The sequence below is a fragment of the Plecotus auritus genome (assembly GCF_963455305.1).
Source record: "Plecotus auritus genome assembly, chromosome: 6".
Taxonomy (NCBI): Eukaryota; Metazoa; Chordata; class Mammalia; order Chiroptera; family Vespertilionidae; genus Plecotus; species Plecotus auritus.
Window position 1 is genome coordinate 24,726,520 of NC_137773.1, and position 20,615 is coordinate 24,747,134.

The 20,615-nt window shown below is 41.4% G+C and overlaps 1 protein-coding gene across 2 annotated transcripts in view; it reads right to left on the bottom strand.

Annotated features, from left to right (window-relative positions):
• Positions 1–271: 271 nt before the first annotated feature.
• The window catches only part of STK32A (serine/threonine kinase 32A), a 92,787-nt gene continuing 72,443 nt past the window's right edge, over positions 272–20,615 (bottom strand). For both annotated transcript variants that reach the window (XM_080673086.1, XM_080673087.1), the window contains exons 8-13: positions 17,554–17,651; positions 11,866–11,982; positions 9,842–9,967; positions 8,355–8,483; positions 4,444–4,508; positions 272–4,052 (exon numbers count right to left, since the gene is read on the bottom strand). In XM_080673086.1, the coding sequence (XP_080529212.1) occupies positions 3,959–4,052; positions 4,444–4,508; positions 8,355–8,483; positions 9,842–9,967; positions 11,866–11,982; positions 17,554–17,651 (629 nt within the window). In that variant the 3' untranslated portion in view covers positions 272–3,958. The remainder of the gene's footprint in view (positions 4,053–4,443; positions 4,509–8,354; positions 8,484–9,841; positions 9,968–11,865; positions 11,983–17,553; positions 17,652–20,615) is intronic.

Consider the following 20,615-nt stretch of genomic DNA (forward strand, 5'->3'; position numbering starts at 1 on the left):
TCCTGGTGAAAGACAACATCTGGAATTCTGGCTTGTGTTCCCTAAGGTGTGAATGCTAAAGGGGCCAGGTTTTTAGGTTTCACACATGGGGATTAAATTGTGTTGCATCTGATAGTTTATAGACTATCATCTCTGTCACCAGTTTGCCTGGGAAAGGACTTTCCTCATAAGAGGAAATGGAAGTAAGAACAGGTGATGTTGGGCACCACAACCCTTCCTCTAGAGAAAACCATCATCACACACACACAGCTGACAAAGAAGGGTCAGTGGCTGACTGTATACAGAAGACATTTTAATCACGCAGGCACATTTACATTACAGATGCTACAGCTGAACAGAACCATGTGTTTCCCACCCAAGGACTGCCTGTTCACAACAGCACAGACAACTGAAGTTTGGAGGTTTCACAGCAATATTTACTCTCAGACACAGACATGCAGAGCTTGTCAGAAGCAGTAATCACAGGCAGGCAGAGTGGGAAACAGGATTTTGTGTAGACACAATGCAAGGATAACTGGGTGCTGAAACAAACCTGCTGTGCTTCTCATGCCTTTTCATTCAGCTTTGGAAGAATTGAAGCTTTAGTGTTATTGCGTCAGCCCAAAGCAGCAATACTTGCCCCACCAGCTGTAGTACCATTCTTTCTCGGTAGTTATTTATCGATCCATTCAAACTAGACAACCTATGATGGTCTACTTCTGGTTAAAATTTTCCTATCAGAAGAAGCCTAACCACAAATTAATTATCCACATTAATTTAACCATGCTCTGTGCTGCTCGACATCTCTTCCTTCCCTAGCATTGATCTCAGCCCAAACTAGTGCTGCCATCCAGGTGTGATAGCCATTAACAGTATTCACGGCCAGTTAGGGCTGTGGCCTGGGTCACAGAGCTCCAATGCCCCGGCCATCCACTAGAGGTCACTGTGCATGCACCGGGATGGTGGCCAGCTGCAGCGCTAGAGTGTTATAAGCAGGAGGTTCTGGTCTTCAAAACCTGCTCAGACTCTAGATGCTCCACACAGATAAGGGAAGAAGCTGTTAGGAGGGAAGGATTCCAGGAATATGAGACAGAAAAATGCAATAGTCCGTTTTTTTTCTAAAATTCTTAGCCCTGAGCCCTGGTTGTCACAAATCCAAATGAGACATGTTCCACAATGTAGGATAGTAACTTTCAGCTTTTTTTAATGGCAAAAAGCAGAAGACCTGATTTTAATAGTAGCAATCATGGTAAGGACTTAGGCATCCTTTAATTTTTGGAAAACTTGTTTGTCTTAATATATAACAGTGGAAGTCATTTATAATTAGTCATTATCTACACTGATGGATGCAAAGCTCTTTTCTAGCTGGAAACACATTGTGGGGCTGTAACTTGATTAAGATTGGAAATCCATGCCACCTCTCTGAGGCAGTGTTCTCTGCTCAGAGGGTCCTTGGTTCCTGAACGCCCATCAAGGTGCTTCAGGCACAGGCATAGCGAGTGCATTGGGTTCCTATCCCATTTTCCATGGTGCAGACGTGAAATGGTACAAATGATGAGCTCTCATCCCAGTGGAGATCCTACCAACCCCATTGCCCTTTGCTAAGTGTTTCCCAATGCCTCCCCTTTGGGTTCATGCATACAGGGTCACAGCAAGAGGACGAAGCAGTGACTAGGGAGTAAGTCCAAGCACATCAGGGCTTGAATCAAGACAAATGAAAAGATGGAAGTTGGTAAATGTGCAGGTGGTCCCCTGGAGGAGAATCTGGTCATCTTGTCAACCCATCCCTTTCCTTGTGAAATTGAGTCAGGGCAAGCACTTAGAATTTATAGTGTTCGGAGGAAAACAAAATAGCATAGACACGATGTGGAGAATGTAGAGAAAAGGAATCCAACAGCCAGAACAAAGGAGCTGGTTTTAATTCTTAACAAAAGGATGGTTGCTGTTAAAGTAGGTAGGCACTGTTTCACAGCTCCGCCAGAAATGCTGGGCCTATCAGCTTAGTGAGGAGACTACTGTAAAAATTCAGCACTGGCTTCTACCCAGGCCGAGATGCCCTAGTGCCGTGGTTGGCAAACTGTGGCTCGCGAGCCACATGCGGCTCTTTGGCCCCTTGAGTGTGGCTCTTCCACAAAATACCACGGCCTGGGCGAGTCTATTTTGAAGAAGTGGCGTTAGAAGAAGTTTAATTTTAAAAAATTTGGCTCTCAAAAGAAATTTCAATCGTTGTACTGTTGATATTTGGCTCTGTTGACTAATGAGTTTGCCGACCACTGCAGTGCAAACCCCTCCTGGAAAAGTCTGGTGTAGCAGGTGACCACAGCTGGGACTTCTGCCTATGTCCACATGTCTGGTTTCTCAAATGGGCCAGTCTGGTTTCCCCTATTGCCAGCTTAACACCACCTTGGTGATGCCCACACTCTCCATAAAGAAGGACAAGGGTGGCCAAGAGGTTAAAAGAGTCCCCCGTCAAGACTATTCACTTCTTGACTCCCTACGCAGTGGCCTCTGTAGATGGCCCAAAATAGTTCCTCTGCAAAGATCTTCAGGAGAGTGGAGATACATTACATGCACATCTCATGCAGCTGAATTAACTTGGCGATTTAGAAATATATAAAGAAAATATAAAGGAAAACAGTGAGCCATCAATCATACTTTAAGTAATTAGGTGATCCTACCTGCCATTCTTCAGTGAGCACAAGGCATTCCCTTAGTTCCATGACCCCTAACTTCACAGATGTGTACGCATCTATGGTTCTTAGTGTGATTCTACTCTATAAATGCATATGTAATTTGTTCAATGTTTTGATTCATCTGATATCAGCCAAAAATAAAGGTAAACAGCAAAATCAAAATGAACCAAAAAGGGGAATTGTTTCATTGTTGACGGGAGGCTCACTGTCCTGGCTTCACAAAGACAAGATACCCACCATACATTATGGGTAATCTCAGGGAATTTTCAAGGGTAAATTTTACTGTTAAAATTCACTGCACATTCTAACTGAGACTGTAACTCCTAAGTAAGACACGCCACTGTACTGCAAGGTGGACATGCTATCAATGTGACAAGTCTTTCCTGATCCCCTCCAGATGTAGGTCTCTGATAATCTTAAGAGGACCATGAGCTCCCAAGAATTGTGATTATTGGAAGAAGGCAAGTGGTGTGCTCATAAATATCTAACAATGGCTTGCTGGGTGTGTGTGGGGGGGTGGGGAGGGAGAATGCCTTGATTTGTAGCATTGGCCAATTTCCATGGTGCAAATGCCTCATCATCACCAATTTCAACTTCCCAACTTCACGTCACTGTACAGGGTGTTGGGACAGATATGCATAGCAGGCTACTGCTAGCTGGGATAAGCTGATGTGGTATGTCACTTTGGCATAGCACTGGGAGGCCCAGATAAGTCTGTTTCACTTTAATCCAGTCCCATTCATTTCTTCCTGATTGGATTCCTTATTCCTATTCTGTCAGACTGGGGGACTGTGACCTTTTTATTAAGTTTCCTACCTCTGAAGAGCCTCACTCAATCACCCACCCACCAAAACACCTTACTCAATCACCCACCTATGTCCATTTGTCCATCTGTCACAGTGTAACTAGAAGAGGTGGAAAAATAAATCTACATCCAAATAGTCCTTTAGAAATAAAAATAAAGGCTGTTTAGGACAACAGTGGTTGCAATAAAAAGGCAGAGGAGAGCTCACCCAGTAGAGCTCTCTCATTAAGAATAAACCGAAGCAGAGAAAGTGGTTAAGTGACTTGCTCATGGTCACATGGTTTGTTAGTGGTGTAACCATTTCCCAGGAGCCCAGGCAGCTCTTCGTTGTTTCGTGCTGCCTCCCTCAAAGGTAGGCATTCACGTTTTCTAAGGTGTGTGCGGTGTGCGGAGGGAACTACCGTCAGCTCATCCTGCTGTGGAAGTCGGAACTTGCTGGCCTGAGTGGCAGGAAATGTCCCAAGAAGAAGATGTTGATGACTCACAGGTTGTTATTCTGACCATTCTCTTCTTGTGGGTCTTTGGTCTGTTCGAAGGCTAGATTTGCTTGTCTTTTATTGAAGTCCCTTTTTACTCTTAAAAGAGGAAAAAAGAAAGAGGGGTTTATCCACTGAAAATAAAGAGAGGTAAGCCTTTGAAATGATAGCATTAAGCCTAACAATTTATAAAGAGATCGGGGAAACCTTAAAAACATCATAGATTTGAAATGTTTAAGTCCCAATTTCTCTGCCCTTCCCATCAACAGAAACTTGAAGCTCATTTACCTACTACAATATTTGAAATTTCTTATAAAAAAATAAAAAAGGTTCCTGAAATTCCCAAATGTTCTATTATGGATAGGCATCATTTTTATAATTAGAAAGAAAAAAAATGTTAAAAAATATATTAAGGCTTTGCAAGTAAAGTCTGGCTTGAAACACTCTATCATTTGCTGGGCTGCTGTTCTTGCAGGAGCTACTGACTTACTTTTCCCTGTTGAAAATGATGAATTCCTTTTGCACAGAATCAAGGTGCTCTTGAAGAAGGCACATCTTCCAGGTGAACGTTGAAAAAAAGAGTAGAGATATAGTTAGTAGATCAATGAGGGTCCTCAAAGAGCCAACACCTATTGAGTGTCTGTTCATTGAATGGCCCAATCAAAGAATGCATCCTCAAAACAGATGCTATCTCAAAGTTTGTAGCAGGAGTGAGACCCCAACCAGAACAATAGGGCAACAAATAGGGAAGAAAGAGCAAGAGGATAAAATACATCAACACACTGCTCCCTACAATGAGCCAGCAGGGAAGACTTGGGTTATGATTCATGACCTTGATGTCTTTCAGCCAAGCAGCCCAAGAAGAAACCATGGCTACAAGGAGGGTGGGGACAAGGGCTTATTGAGCTAGTTACCTGCTCACCTCTCATCTCCTGGCCATCATGTGAAAGGTTTGGAAGTTCTACTTGAATTTAATGAACAACCTAGAAACATTCCTTCACACTGAATTCCTATCAAATGTTCCCCTCAACGACTGTGCTGGGGTTCATGAACTAGACCTCAGGGTCAGCAAACAGAGCTGTCCATATTTGTGACTCCTCACAGACATGCAAACCATTTGCTTTGCTGTTTCACTGTCTAGCTTTCAACACCAACCAATGGCTTGGCCATCATCATGAGAAAACTGAACCTCAAAAAAATGATACTCATCGGGCCCAGGACAGTGTCGGCCCCAGATCCAATATTTTAAAAGTCTGCAACAAAGTACTTCCAAATTACTTCTGATGAAAAATATTATTCTCTAAGAAAAAAATGCCATTCATTCATTTTTTAAATCTAGGAATTAGAAAATGCTATATCTTCAAGTACAATTTTAACACTAAAATATTACATAAATATATAAGCAAAATATTACATAATATTTTAAAATATATTTACATAGTTTATCTATTTTATATATGTATATGTTTATATATTTATATACATATATGTATGTATTTATACATTAAATACATATATAAAAATATTTTATATACATAAAACAATTTATATAAACATATTTACAAATATAAAAGGTTATATAAAATGTAATACGATAAAAGGCATTTACAAAAAACCCACAGCTAACATAGTGCTCAATGGTAAAAGTTAAAATCTTTCTCCCTGAGGTGGGGAAAAAGACTAAGATGCTCACTTTCACCACTGCTATTCAACTTTGTACTGAACTCTAGCCAGAGTGATTAAGCAAGAAAAAAAATAAAGGCATCCAAACTGTAAAGCAAAAGTATCTTTATTTACAGATGACATGAATATATGTGTGTGTATATATATATATATCTCCCAAAGAACTCACAAGAAACTACTAGAGCTAATAAATGAGTACAGCAAAATTGCTGTGTACAAAATCAACACAGAAAAACCAGTTGTTTCTATACACTAGTAATTAATGTTACAAAAAGGAAATTAAGGAGACAATTCTATTTCTATAGTATCCAAAAAAAAAAGTCCTAGGAAAAGTTTAAACAAGGAGGTGAAAGAGTTGTACTCTGAAAAGTGAAAAACATTGCTGAAATTGAAGAAAAAAGCAATGGGGCTTGGAGTAGTAACAATTTTGAAAATAGTGGTAGTGGCTGTACAACATTATAAATGTACTTAATGCCACTGAATTGCACACTTAAAAATGGCAAATTTATATTATACATATTTTACCTATATAAAACAGTTAAAAACAAAACAAAGATGAAAAGTATGTAAACTTCTCTGATTAGTAATGTTATGGTCTGTTTTTCATTATGGGCAGAGCCACTTCTTGGTAAGTGATTCTAAGGTTGATATGAGACTTGGGGGAAGGAGAAAACTGCTTTTTTCTTTTGTTTGATATTAGAAAGTGTTGGGGTCTGTGCTGTGGGTAAGTGCTCATAGCCTTTCCCATCAGGGGAGGTGGGCAGGCTTGCTGCTTCAACATGGTGGCTGGCAGGTAAGGACTAGGACAAGGGGGGACCACAGGAAGATTTCTCATGGGTGGAACCTGACCTTGTGACTCTTAAGAAAAGAAATATTCAGTTTCTGTTATTCAGTTATAACATTTTCTTTCCTTTTTTTAATGTAGTGAATCACTTACTGAGGTTGAGGTGCCACAAAGATAATGATGGGTAAGACTGACCTGGTCTTCGCCCTTAAGAAGCCTTCATTTGAGTGGGACAGAAAAAACCCACTCAAACATATAAATCAAACACTTATAAACTATGTTAATGTCATGAAGGAATTAAAAATAGGGGCTAAGACAGTGATGGTGGCCAGACTTTATCTTCGACAAGGTGACATTAAGGGCAGAAAGGATGAGACGAAGCCTCCTATGTGAAGATCCAGGAGGACATTCAGGAAAAAGGAGGAGCAAAGATCTTGAAGAAGAACAAAACCTATAGTGCTTGAGGGTCAGACACTTCAGGCCCTATGTGGTTGGAGGGCAAGGATGGCGAGTACCAGGCAATCATGGAGAGCCCAGTAGGCATGGTAAACTGTTACTTGCAAATCATTGCTGTCTCTAAAACTTTAGGAACCGTCTAATAAAGATGATATCTTGTATTTGCTACATTTGAGGCCTCTATCCAGCTTGAATCAAACTATATAGGGACATAGAGAGGGGTAAATCTGGAGAAGCCAGTTAGTGATGATGTGAAGAACAGATCATTAGGAAGAAAATGGTCAAAGTGCAGAGCAATAACAAGATAGGTTGTGGCACAGCTAAGCGATCTTTGCAGCGCCCTAGAAAACACCTAAGGCTGGGGATCTGGCAAGAGGCCAGCCTGTGAACAAACAGGATGTAGACTTTGGTTGGCCTTTAAAGGGTCTAGTGGTTCCTGAGGACTAGGAAAATGAAGGACATTAAGCATTCTGATTTGTTTGCAGAGCTAACAAGACTATACAATCCTCGAGAACAGGAATGTCATTGAATGCAAGAATGATATTCATAACTACCTCTGGTATTTAATATAGGACCTGGAAGTTAATAGGTTCTCAATAAAAGTAGCCTAAATAAATGGATGAAGGGATGGATGGCCATTAGTTGAATGGGTAGGTGGATGGATGCAAGGATGGGTGAATGAGTGGATGAATGGGTAATCATTAGAGGCAAATTGACTGTTTATTTCTTCACCACCATTATAGTGCATAGAGCCACATGTATAAAATCCTACTGAGCCCCTGTAAGTTGCTGTAGAGATCTGAGCTCTAACTCTGACAGAATAATATGGTTAAAAAATCAACTCAGCCTAAAAATCCCAAAATGGTACTTGACCATATAAGAATTCCATCATTTCTGCTCTCTATTCTGCTAGCTCTGGTAGCATGAAATTTTGCTTATAGCAAAGAACAGACACCACCTCTAGGGCTGGCTGCTCCCAGCAGGAGTGAGGCCCCAAACAGTCATGTGGATACAGACATATTAGTACCTCAGAGATATTGTGGGTTCAGTTTCAGGGCACCACAATGAAGCGAGTATTGCAATAAAGCAAGCTGTAATTTTTTTGCTGGTGGAGAGTCTTGCCTTCAATTTGTAAAAAACACAACATCAAAGCAAAGGGCAAATAAAACGAGGCATGGCTGGGCTTTGAAACCTAGTCACCTGGCCTGGGCTTGGCCAATCAGAGTCTCTCCCAGCAAATTGACAATTTTGAATTGAGAGCTGGGAGAAGGTACTAACTGAATCAAGTTCATGACAGAGCTAGAAAGTCCACAGGGAAATATTGCTGCTAGGATGCCCAGGGCTGCCTAGCTGTTCAGCTTCTGGGCGCATTCACAAGGCAGCAAAAGCCAGGCGCTGAGATGACCTCCCAGCAGAAGCTCCCAAAGGAGCTGCAGCCATCCTGAAGGTTCCCACGGGTTGGGCAGGGACCTGCTCACCTGAGAGGAATCACATTTCCTCATCTCCTTCTCCTTCTTTGCCAGACGCTTCTTTTTCTTATGAAGAGGTTTGGACTCCAAAATCATTTCTTCGAGTTCAAAGGTGGGGTCGCAATTCAGCCTGCCTTTCTGCAAGGAACACAGGTTGGCTCACTCCCTAGATCCCTGTATCATTCCCAAACTACACCTGAGCGAATGTGGAGACAGACACGAGGTCCTAAAGGAGCTAGGATTCCCACACTAATTTTGGATAATGTATTGCCAGCATTGTTTTGCACATTCATTAATTTTATATTTTGTTTATTTTTCTAAACTCCCAACGAGCCTAGCCTCCCGTGGGTTGAGTTGAGAGGAAACCAATGACAATTATTTTTCTAAAGTTTGACCTTTTGGGTTCTGGGTCTCAAAGTTATGCTCTAACGATCATGCAGACAATTAGAATCACTTGAGTTGTTTGCTCAGCTTCCCAGTTCCCCAACTGCAAGCAAGAAAATTGCACGTTTCACAAGCTCCCCACGTGATTCTGATTCACAATAAAGTCAGAGCTGTATGTGGAGGGCCTCCTGATGCAGAACTGATGGTTCCTTGTCCTGGTGCGGGTTGTGGAAGCAGCAGGAGGGTCCAGTGTCACCTGTCAACCTGGTACCAGCTACCCCTACTGGACTTGGCAAAGTGGCCAGGTAAGTCCTTGGCCCCACCCCCTGGTCTCTCCATAAGGTCGTGATTCTCCCCCCGAATTCCAGGATGCCGCCATCTCACTGAGCACTTTGACCTGGATTCTGGCTCTTACCAGGGGTCTGCAGTAGGCCACAGATGTCCCCTGGCCAGGGACTCATCCAGTGGGAATTATTTCCCTTTGGCCCTTAGTCATTACGAATATAAGAGGGATGAATGGTAAAAATAAATGTCTCACCCCAACCCAACAGGTTTCAATCCTTTGACTCACAGAACCCCAGGCATACAAATTCCTACATCTTTGGAATCAGAGAAAGCATCATTTTTTCAATTAGCAGATTCCTAGAAAGGACAACAGCAGGTCTTTGAGGTTTTGTTTCATTATAACGTTGAGGAGCTATGTAGGAACTTAACCCTTGTTTATATCAGCCAGCCGATGGTAAATCTGGTTTCATTCTATGCCACTTCTCTTAAAGTCACAGAGCCTATTTATGACATTAAGTGAGGACTGTGTATTAAGATAATTAGATCTTTGGGAAAAAAACAAAAGCATGCCACAAAAAGTGGTTAGAAGCTAGAACTCCAGACACAGGTAGAGCTGGATTGGAATTCCCACTCAGCTACTTGGTAGCCACGGGACTCTTTGGTGGCCAAGTTACCTGTGTGTGCCTCAGTGTTCTCATCTGTAAAATGGGAATTTGGGCTTTCTTACAACACTGATGTGGTTATCTAACCAGACCAGGTGCGTCTCTGGCAACCAGGGCGATATGCACTGCATGTGAGTTATTATGGGTTTGTTAGGATTGACTCACATTAGGAATGAAACCTGGAATGAGCCTCTTCTGTAAAACCGCATCCCAGTTCACATCACTCATATATGGGAAGTTCTGAAGGTCAGACAGGTGAGAAAACCGTTGGTCTGGATTAGGTTCAAGTAGCTGCCAAAGGAACAGAAACATTAAGACCACAAGGAAGGTCAAAATGGGGCAAAAAAAAAAAAAAAAAAAACACCATACAAATTCCCTCTAAATGTTTTCAAGTGTAGGACTGAAGGAAATAAGGCATCATTCCCCTTTCCTGACCCCATAAACAAATAATACAGATAATGCCCAGTTAGAATGAATTGTAGGTTGTTGTTTTTTTTGCAAGGTGGAGAGTGAAAATAGCTTGTCCTATGGAGTCAAACATCTCTTTGATGGTTGATTCCCCTACTTTATTAACTATGGGCAAGTTTATTCTCTAAATCTCAGTTCACCCATCTGTTAAAAGGGGATCATAACCTATTTCATAAGGTTGCAGCTAGGATGAAATAAGGCCATGTATATAAAGTGCTTAAGAGAAGGTCTGTTCTTATTAGGGGAGGTATATGTGCACATTTTCACAAATGAAAATTATTTCTCACTAAAATTTTTAGCTGTTTTTACAACTAACCACAATATATTGGGGGTGACACAGAGAAGATGTAACTAAGGTAACTGTTATAGTTCTGGGTTTTATAAACTGGGATTAAAGATTTTTTCCCCCTTAACCACTCCGGAGCCAACGACACCACATCAACCCTGTGGTTCTAATGGAAAGTGGCAATTCCACCTGAGAATTGTTCTGCAGGGGATAACCTGGGATCACCAGGGTAGAAATTTGGGGTGAAGAGGCTGTCTTGAAACTGAAGAAAATTTGCTTAGGGGAAATTACCACCTGTTCATCTTTGACATAACCAATGGCAATGTCCCTATTCCAAAACAAATGAACTTGACCCCAAAGGCAAGAAACACAGGTTTGACTCTTAGGCCCTTTTCCTTGACCTGCCATCACCTGTGCAATTTTCTTTCCTGATAAAAGCCACACCCATCCTCTTGGGGTCCATATTCTTCACACACTATTATTGGACACACACTACTGAGCTCCTGCTACAAATGAGATGATCCCACTGACCATGTGCTTAGAGGCAGTAGCAATATCAAATGCTAAAAATATTTCTTTCAATTTCTGTACTTGTCATGAACCTGAAGAAACAATTCATGGACTTGAACTAATCAGTGAATCACACTGAAAGGTGCTGGTCTAAGGGAGGGAGCTGAAAGAGTTGGGGAGGGGGCAGTGTTCTAGGCAGAGGGACTAGCATGTGCAAAGGGCCTGTGGGGAGAGACTGATATGTGAGAGTGAGATGGAGGAGGGGAAACAAGAGAAAAAGACTAAAGTGGTTTATGTGTAATCAAAAGGGGGCAAAAGTCCAAAATAAGGCTTGAGAGGTAGTTAGAACTTTTATATCATACAACTTACTTTGATCTTTATTCCATGAACAATGGGAAGACAACAAAATCTGCTTTGAACAGATCATTATGGGACAGAATGGAGAAAAGAATGGAGTGTGTAAAAGTGCACAGGGCAAACCAATTATAAGGCTTGATGGCAGTACGGTTGGGAAGACAGTAATGGAGATGGAGGGAAGTGACAGATTCAAAGAATATTTAAAAGGTCAAATTACAGAACTTGGTGATGGATTGGATATGGGGGCGATGAATGATTTCTGGTTTCTGGCTTGCATAAGTGATAGGATGTAGAGGCCAGTCACTGAGTTGGGAAGCTTGGAGAAAGTCCAGGAAATACAGAGAGACCAAGAACCCATTTCGGGCCCGCTGAGTTTGAGGTGGCTTTGGCACATACAGGAGGACATGTGCATTGCCTTAAAGAAGCCATGCGTTTGAAAGCTGTTAGCTGCAAAGCCCACTCCAGAAATGTACCCTATCACGGCCACCTCCAATATCGTGCACTGACTCTAACCAGAGAGCATGCTGCTTTTTAGCGTTTCTTTTTGTCATGCAATCCTCCTCCTCACCTTTCTAAGAAGTGACACCATTTCCTGTGACCATGCAGAAGGGTAAGGCACAATAGCCGTCTCAAACATGTGTGCAATTTCCTTGCTGGAAGTACTGGAGCGAATATGATACGGTCTCTTAAGGGAGAGAGGAAGGAAAAGTTTTCATGTTTACAGGGTGAAAAAAAAAATCACACACACATTCCTTTGCAAATGTTTCAAGTTAAATTTTCAACCAGGAAAATCTCAGAATCATTTTCTTATCCCCTCTAGCTGTTGCCTTGTTGGCATATACATATATAGTCCATCCTGTGCTGCCAGATCTACTTTTTTTTTTTTTTTAAAAAAAAAGGGCACCAGAAATATCTATGGTTTCTTTTGAAATCTTAGAATTTTTCAAAGGTGGTAATAATTCTGGGTCAAACAAAACATTTCTGTGGGCTAAATCTACCTCTGAGATACTAATTTGGAAAAGTTTTATAAGGTAACTTATAGATGCATTTTCATAAAACACTGTACATGTGCTCAGTAGGTTGAAATTTTAAACACTTGTTATTTAGTTTGATTCTAAAGAGATTCAGAGTTTACCATACACCTCTTTTCAATTGTTTGAATCATAATGAATACGTTCAGAAGACTTCAACCCTCTCCCAAAAGTCAGGAGTCCCTGGTCCTATGAAGTGGAGTGGCAAATTTTATGATGAGGCAAAAGTACTTTTACTTCTGAGAAAACCAGGTTCTTCTATAGTTTTGACTTCTGAGGGGGGTAGGGGAAGGAGGGGAGTAGTTTTATTACAGTTTTCATAAATGTCCATAAGAGGGCACCCTTTACCTATAGTAATTCTATTTCATAAAGAAATCCATGCTGGCATTTTCTCTATTATGTGAACTGGGAGCTACTAAACCCCAATTCACATAAAATGAGAGATTATACCATACTCACATTTTCCCCATAGGTCTTAGCACCTAGTAGGTGCTTATTACATGCTTGTTGAATAAACAAAGTTTCCATGTTGGTCTATCCAACAGTAGGACAGCTAATATGGATATGTACATGTATCAAGGGTCTGCCCTTTTGAGATACTTAGCAAATGATTGTGGATTGATGAACCAAATTGGAAGAAATGGAGGAGTTTATTTTTTCCCTGTTGTAACTCGGTATTAAAAGTAATATAATTAAGCGTTTGAGCTCTGAAGGCAAAAGAATGTGAGGGCTAAACGGAGCCACTCAATTTGGATTTCAATTCTTTCATCTGTAAAAGGAACCACCTCATGAGATTGTTGGGAAAATTGAATGGCATAATACTTGTAAAGTTCTCAGTAGAGTGGCTAGTATATAGTAGACATGATATAGGAGAAATATTTTATTATTACTGACACAGTAAAAAGGTGGATATAAATGTGAACAGTGACTAAAGGTGGAGAAAGCCTTAATATACTTGGCATGTCAATGTCCATTCTCAGGAAACCATGAAATGCTAGGAGCTGACCTCCCAAAAAGATGACTGGCCAAACGTTACTTTTGTATGCAATGTCTAAACACACCTGTCATGTAGTTTCTTCCCTCAAGATGGAAAAGAGGACCAACGCTAATTTTGGTCTCAATAACCATGTAACGGAAATAACCCATGCAACCCAATATCAGAAAATGAGTACTAGGTACCTTATCACTGTTATCAGTGTTTACTGACTGCTGCCTAGGTGAAGGGCACTGGGGGTCACTACTGGGATTCATCCCATGTACACCATTAAGAGTCGGGGCATGTTTGGCATAGTAGGGTCCAGGGTTACATACGTGTGCAACGTCAATATTTTTTCTAATTTCCTTCTTTGACTAATTGCTGCTTCTCAACCTACTGTTTCTTAGCCATCTAAAATCACAAATGATTTGTTAAGTGAATAATTAACTGAAGAATGCCACAAGCAACTGGCTTAAGAGTGTTTTCATTTACTTAGAAGGCCATACAACTGATTTTTAATATTAAAAAAAAAATCCTCATGGCCTATCAACTTGTTAAAAACAATCAAACTGCCTTTCTCTTCTATGACATTTTTCTAGTTCTAAATTTAAAAATCTTGGTTAATTCATTAACTACTAGAATTACATATTTCCTCATTTACCAAATACTTATTGAATGCCTAGTATGTTGCAGCACCTCTATTGGGCATTGTGGATGAAGAATAATAATGAGACAGACATAATTTCTATGTTGGTGGAGCTTAACATCTCCCTAGGGAAACCACAAATAGTTATATAGACTGCACACACATGCTTCAGTAAATGTAATTCATGCTCTAAAGAAAAATTACAGTGTACATGATAGGATACATCAAACAATTCTAAGGCAGCATATTAATAAGAATGAGAATATAAAGAATGGATGAAAGTGGAAAAGGTAAACATGTAGATGGGAGAAAGTGATGTTTTATGATTATATAATACTAGAGGCCCAGTGCAGGAAAATTCATGCACTGGAGACGGGGGGGTCCCTCAGCCCGGCCTGCCCTCTCTTACAGTCGGGGAGCCCTCAGGGGTGGGAGGCAACCCAGCGATCAGGGGAAGGCGATGCCCCCATCACACCTCTGCTGCTGCCACTGCCAGCAGCACAAGCCGCCCCTGGTTACCTGAGCCTCAGGCAGCCCTGGGCAGCTGGGCAGCCACCATCCGAGGCTTGCCTGTGCCTCAGGCCAGCCCTGGGTGGCTGGGCAGCTGCCATCCGAGGCTTGCCTGCACTTTGGGATGGCCCTGGGCAACTGGGGGGTTGAGGGGCCTGGGGGACTCTGGAGGTAGGAGCGTGGAGCGGCTGGGCCCGCCTGGGGGCTGGTACAGCCTTGCTGTGTGCCTGCTGCCCCAGTGGGTCTGAGTGGACTGAGCACCGCCATCTTGTGGCTGTGGGCGCTGCCATCTTTGAGGGCGGGGCAGTCAATTAGCATATTCCCTCCTTATTGGCTGTGGGCGCTGCCATCTTTGCAATGGTGTGAGGGTCAATTAGCATATTCCATCTTTATTAGTTAGGATTTTTGGAGTACACAGCAAGAACTGTAGCTAGGAATGTACACTTAGTGCAAAACTCCTTATATGCCTATGAAGCTAATGCTTAGGGAAAATACAAAACTAGGAAAGCTATTGGCCTTGCCTTTACAATGACAGCTGGGAGACAATGCAGGTCAGTAGCTGTGGGACCCGTTCATCAAAGCTGTGATCAAGCTCAGAAACCACGGGGATGTTTTCAAGTACATTTGTAAATGTGGAGACATGATCGTTTGGCACACTCTCTCTGTGGGGGAGTCATGTTGATAGTCATTATTAAATGCTGAGTTTCATTTCTTCTGATTAGCTCTATTTGGAAACATAATTCCATGCAGCCTGCTTGGTGATCCTTCCCTGGAATGTATGAGAATTGATTTGTGGAGACTTGTTCCCCCACTCATTCACTACACACATAGGTACCTAGTTAGAGTTATCACTAAAGTATGTAAGATACATGCTTAACCTTTAATGAATTTACCATCTCATAATATAGAAGTGATACAAACATCAACAACGATATACCTGGAAAAATTTACAAGGGCAATATATTTATAAAATGGATTTAATCCTAAAAAATAAAATGGATTTAGATGTTTTGATGTAGAAAGTGCTACATTTTATCTTAAGTGGAAAAAAAGTCTCAACAGAAAGACAAAGCATATTTTACATTTGTTACAACAACAATAATGTATATATGTGTATGTGAAAATAGATTAACCTTATAAAAACAGAAAAGGTCTGGAATTGAGTACGGCGACTGTTAATTCTGAAAGGTGGGGCTGGAAGGTCAAAGGGGGGTTGAATTTTTAATTGGGAATATTCTTTGCCTTAGTGGATATGGTTGATTTTACCTTTATTTTTCTGCTTCTCTATATTTTCCAATAATTTTAAATTCAGGTTATAAGAGAAGTAAAGTGCATAAATATTTGGGAGATCACTTCAGCTGAAGATCAGAGAATGCTTCTATGGAGAAGGGGCCCGGGAATGGGTAGGATTTGAGTAAGAAAGACCTGGAGAAAGGCCTTCCCCACAGAGACATTTGGGACAGTCGAATAGCGTGGCTTTTCTCAGAAACGACCAATATACATTGAATATAAAGATGCTGAATGGTCCTGCACTTAAGACACATCCTTAACTTTATTCAAATTCAATTTAGCAATTCCCAAGTACTTTTAAAGTGATTCTTTAAGAAGACCAGGGCTTACCTTGCCAAATATCTTTATAGGCAAAGGAACATGAGGAGAAAGGAGGGAGGGAGGAAGGGAGGAAGGGAGGAAGGAAGGGAGAGAGGGAGAAAAGGGAAAGAAAAGGGAAAGAAGCCCAAGATGCCTCAGAGAGAAGGACATCCAAAGAGGCCAAAGTGAGTTTATCAAGAGTCAGGGTCTTTCAAGTTGAAGCAAAATCTGAAAAGTTAACCTGGTTCTAAGGGGCAGAGAATGCCAAGCCACACAAAGACATCTGAAGATTGTTTGTGTTTGTTGGGTGGGGTAAGTCCTGTGAAGGGTGTGTGTGAGTGTATGGGTGTGTGAGTGTGTGTGTGTGTGTGTGTGTGTGTGTGTGTGACTATGTGAAGCTTTGGCAGCAGTAGTATTTTTTCTCATTGAAGTTCACACCTGTGCTTAGAAAAATAAACTGCACCCCTACATTCACTGCAGCATATTCACAAAAGCCAAGATATGTGAACTACCTAAGTGTCTATCAACAGAAGAATAGATGCAGATGTGTATAGACATACAGGGTGGGGCAAAAGTAAGTTTACAGTTGTTCTTATGGAAAATAATACAAGAACACACTGTACATTGTATAACATTGAAATTTGCTTAGAGAGTAGAACTTAAATGTCTCTTTCTCATATATATATTTGTGTGTGTGTGTGTGTGTGTGTGTATACACATACAGCAACCTAATCATAACTTTCCTTCACTTTTCTAAAGCAGAAAGAAGAACCTGACAATATTGATACATCAGATAGGTAACAGGGAATGACCATAGAGGTGAAAAAAATAACATATGGGAGGAAGAAAAAAAATATTTTCTTAGAAAAAAATCTCCCTAGGCATTTTCTTAGTTTAAGAAATATTTATTTTAGAAGGAAACTACTGTAATTTGCCACTGAACCCAGAACCCAGGAACTTACAGACAGAAATCCAACAAGACAGGGCATGGATCGTGTTGAATTAATAATTCACACTCCCCTTGGGGAAGTGTGTCTGAATTAGACTTTTATAGCGTGACTGCAAAATGCTTTTCTTTAAACAAACAAGTGTATTTATACAAGATATTTAATGAGGCATATGGATTTCCCCTCCCTGGAGCTTATCATCTCGACATTATTCATTGATTTCTTTATTTTCATGTTTTTGTTTATTAAATTGATTGGGGTGACGTTGGTTAACATGAACATCTAGATTTCAGGTGTGGGTTTCTACGTTACAAGATCTGTACGTTGCACCATGTGCCCACCACCCATGGTTTGATGTGAACTCTCATGCTTGGTCCCCGTAGCTGGGAGAATGAATGAATACAGAAATCCCAAGGGTTGCTAACAGCTTCACAGGGCATAGCCATTTTCCCCTCCCAAGCAAACTGCTGGGTTTTTAGCACACACACAAATCCATCTTTTCCGTCTGAAAATGGAAACAGCTGGAAGAGTGCAAAGAAATGCAGTCCTACTGTACCCGGCCTCGCAGAAGCTCGTAGGCTGTCACCCCCAGGGACCACCAGTCCACAGCAAAGGAATAGCCGGCTTCTCTCCTCGAGCTGAACATCTCGGGTGCTGGAAACACAGGAAAGTTAGGTTTGTGCTACTCCCCGAGACGCTCACAAATCTACTTTCCCAGCGGGGTCCTCCAAAGGTGAGACACCGGGGCAGAGGGGAGACACGCTTGCATAGATATCTATCATCCATGGCTGGATTGCTCACAGCAGGCAACATTTCTAATTTTCTGGTCTCTCTCAGGAGCCTCATTCATCAACCCACACAACAGGTAGCCTCAGGCCTTTGTGGACACATTCTTCTCTTATTTAGAACATGCAACTATGAAAAATTAGATCCCATCAGGCCTCCAATGTGCGGCTGACCCTGAAACCAAGAAGGCTGAGATGATAGGTGTATTGTCTTGACTTGGCAGGTTAGGGCTAAAGGGCTGAAACGTGTTGGCTCTCCATCTCCATCATCTTGAAGAGGCAAGGGCAGCATTTGCACCTTGCTCTTGGAGGTGAGGGAGGAAGGGAAGAGGGAGTGGGCACTCTGAGAGATATAATGTTTTACATAAACTGTGAGTCACTTACACTTTGTAACATCGTTCTTTGAATGGACTGAAGTGGAAAACAGAGCTACAGTTTATTTTAAGGCCCCCATTGCCCATTCTCTAAGCACTTTGACCAAGGTGAACCTTCTACATTCTACATACTCTTCCAAGAATAGTCCTCACTCCTAAGGGGTGGAGTAAGGAGAATGAAACACAAAGCAAAGGAAGGTATCTTATCTGCTTGCTCACCACTACATTCCTAGTGCCCAGTATTGAGCCTGGCATTTAAAGTCTCAAGAGACATTGAATGAATGAATGCTGCTGAATCAATTAATCAAGCAATGGTTGCAATTATTAGCCCTGGAGCTGTGCTGAGTTCAAAACTTGCCTTCATCCCTTATTGTGACCTTGAACAAGTCTGTTGGCTGAGCTTGAGAATCCTCACCAGCAAAGTCAGAATAAGAAGGCAATCTTTCTAGAGGTGAGAAATTAAATGATGTAGTACATGCCAAAATCCCAGCTCAGTGTTTGGCACCTAGACAGTGCTCACAAAATTAGGTACTCTTCTTGCCCTGGCCGGGTGGCTCAGTTGCTTGGAGCATCATCCCATACACCAAAAGGCTGTGGGTTTGATTACCAGTCAGGGCACACACCTAGGTTGTGGGTTTGATCCCCAGTTAGGCTCATAAGGGAAATGACAGATTGATGTTTCTCTCTCATATCCATGTTTCTCTCTCACATTGATGTTTCTCTTCTCTCCTCTCTCTCTCTCTCCCCCTCCCTCTCCTCAACCTCCCCTCTCACCACCCCTCCCTCTCTCTAAAATCAATAAACATATCCTCGGGTGAGGATTTAAAAAATTAGGCACTCTTTTAGAGAGGCAAACATCTATAATAACGGGAATTTTACCTAACCAAGAGCTACACACATTGGACCCATTCTCTGTAGTGAGGTGCTGACTCTGGGCAAAGAATATTATTGGGTTGTGGGTCTGACTTGCCCTGCCCAGTGCCCTCAGTTCTAAGTAAAATCTTATGGACAGCATGCAGTTAGAGGTAGATGCTGACAGCCCAGGACTGAGCCTGACTGCACGAGCCCGCAAGCAGGACTGAGCAGGCCTCCTTCCCACAGGATTCACGGTTCATGCTTCACTGCATCCTTTCTATAAGTCACAGGTCCCTGTGCGATTTGGGAGGTAATGGCCCTGACCCCATGGTACCTCACAGACTGGATGGAATGGCCTATAGTTCTGCTTTCCTTTCTCAGTATCTCACAAGTCATCTCAGATAGTCCCCAGGGTGACTGACATCTCCCTTAAAGAAGCTGCAGAGACCTTTGAGGGATAAACAGACCATCGTGCTAAGAAAATACCTATCAGAATGGCATTACTTGATAAAAGCTGTGAATCCTGTCATCTTGGATCATCTTTGGAGTTTATATGAGCATATTTTTTTTCTTTTCTACTTATTCTGTTTTCCAGCATGAGGACATTTGAATATGTGTTCATTCATTTAACAAATATTCACGGCACTGAAGAATTTTGGTAGAACATGAAGAAAAACACATCAGGCAAATATGTAAAAGCACAATGGGTGGGCAATGCTTTGAGCCCTCAAAGAGCTGAAAAGTCAGACAAAGAGATAATGAGGAGCTCTTGTCAACCCCGCCAGAGGATCCCCTACCCCTGAGAGGGTACAGATAGAGGTGGAGAGGGACAAAACTTCCCTCAAACAGCCACTGGGTATTTTTTTGGTTTTTAAAGCATTTCAACCTACATTCAGAAAAGGAATTAAAACACACAAGAGCAACTTAACAAGTAGTTATAAGAAAATAGCCGGGGGACCATTACACAGGTCACAAAATAGAATCTTGAGCCCACCTTCATTCCTGTCCTGTTCACAACCCTGGAAGTAACCACTTTCTTGAATTTATGTTAGTAATTTTGTTCCCTTTCTACATAGATTTACTATCTTTACACGCATTTCTAAGCAATACTTCAGTTTTGCCTATATGTTATGTATGTGTGTGTGTATATGTGGGCAAAAGTAGGTCTAAGGTTGTGAGTACACTAAACACAAGAGCTTATTCTTGTATTATTAATTATTAATTATTGCATTATTTATATTATAACTGTAAACATACTTTTGCCCTTCCCTGTCTATATAACGTAAGTATATGTGTGTATATATAGCATGTATGTGTATATAACATATATGTAGGTGTGTATATACATCTCATATATGTTAAATCCCACTTCTTGCTTTCTTTGGTGTCTTGCTTTACTTGCTCAAGATTACATGTTATCAAAATTGCTGCACATGGTGTCAGCTTGCTCACAGTCTGCTCACATACTATAATTTACCTGCCTATTCTATAGTTGATAGCTATTTGGATTGTTTTCAACTTGGGAGTATTGTGAACAACCCTTTCATGACTCTCCTGTACATGGAAGATTTCTGTAAGTACATTCCTGCAAGGAGAGCCGCTGG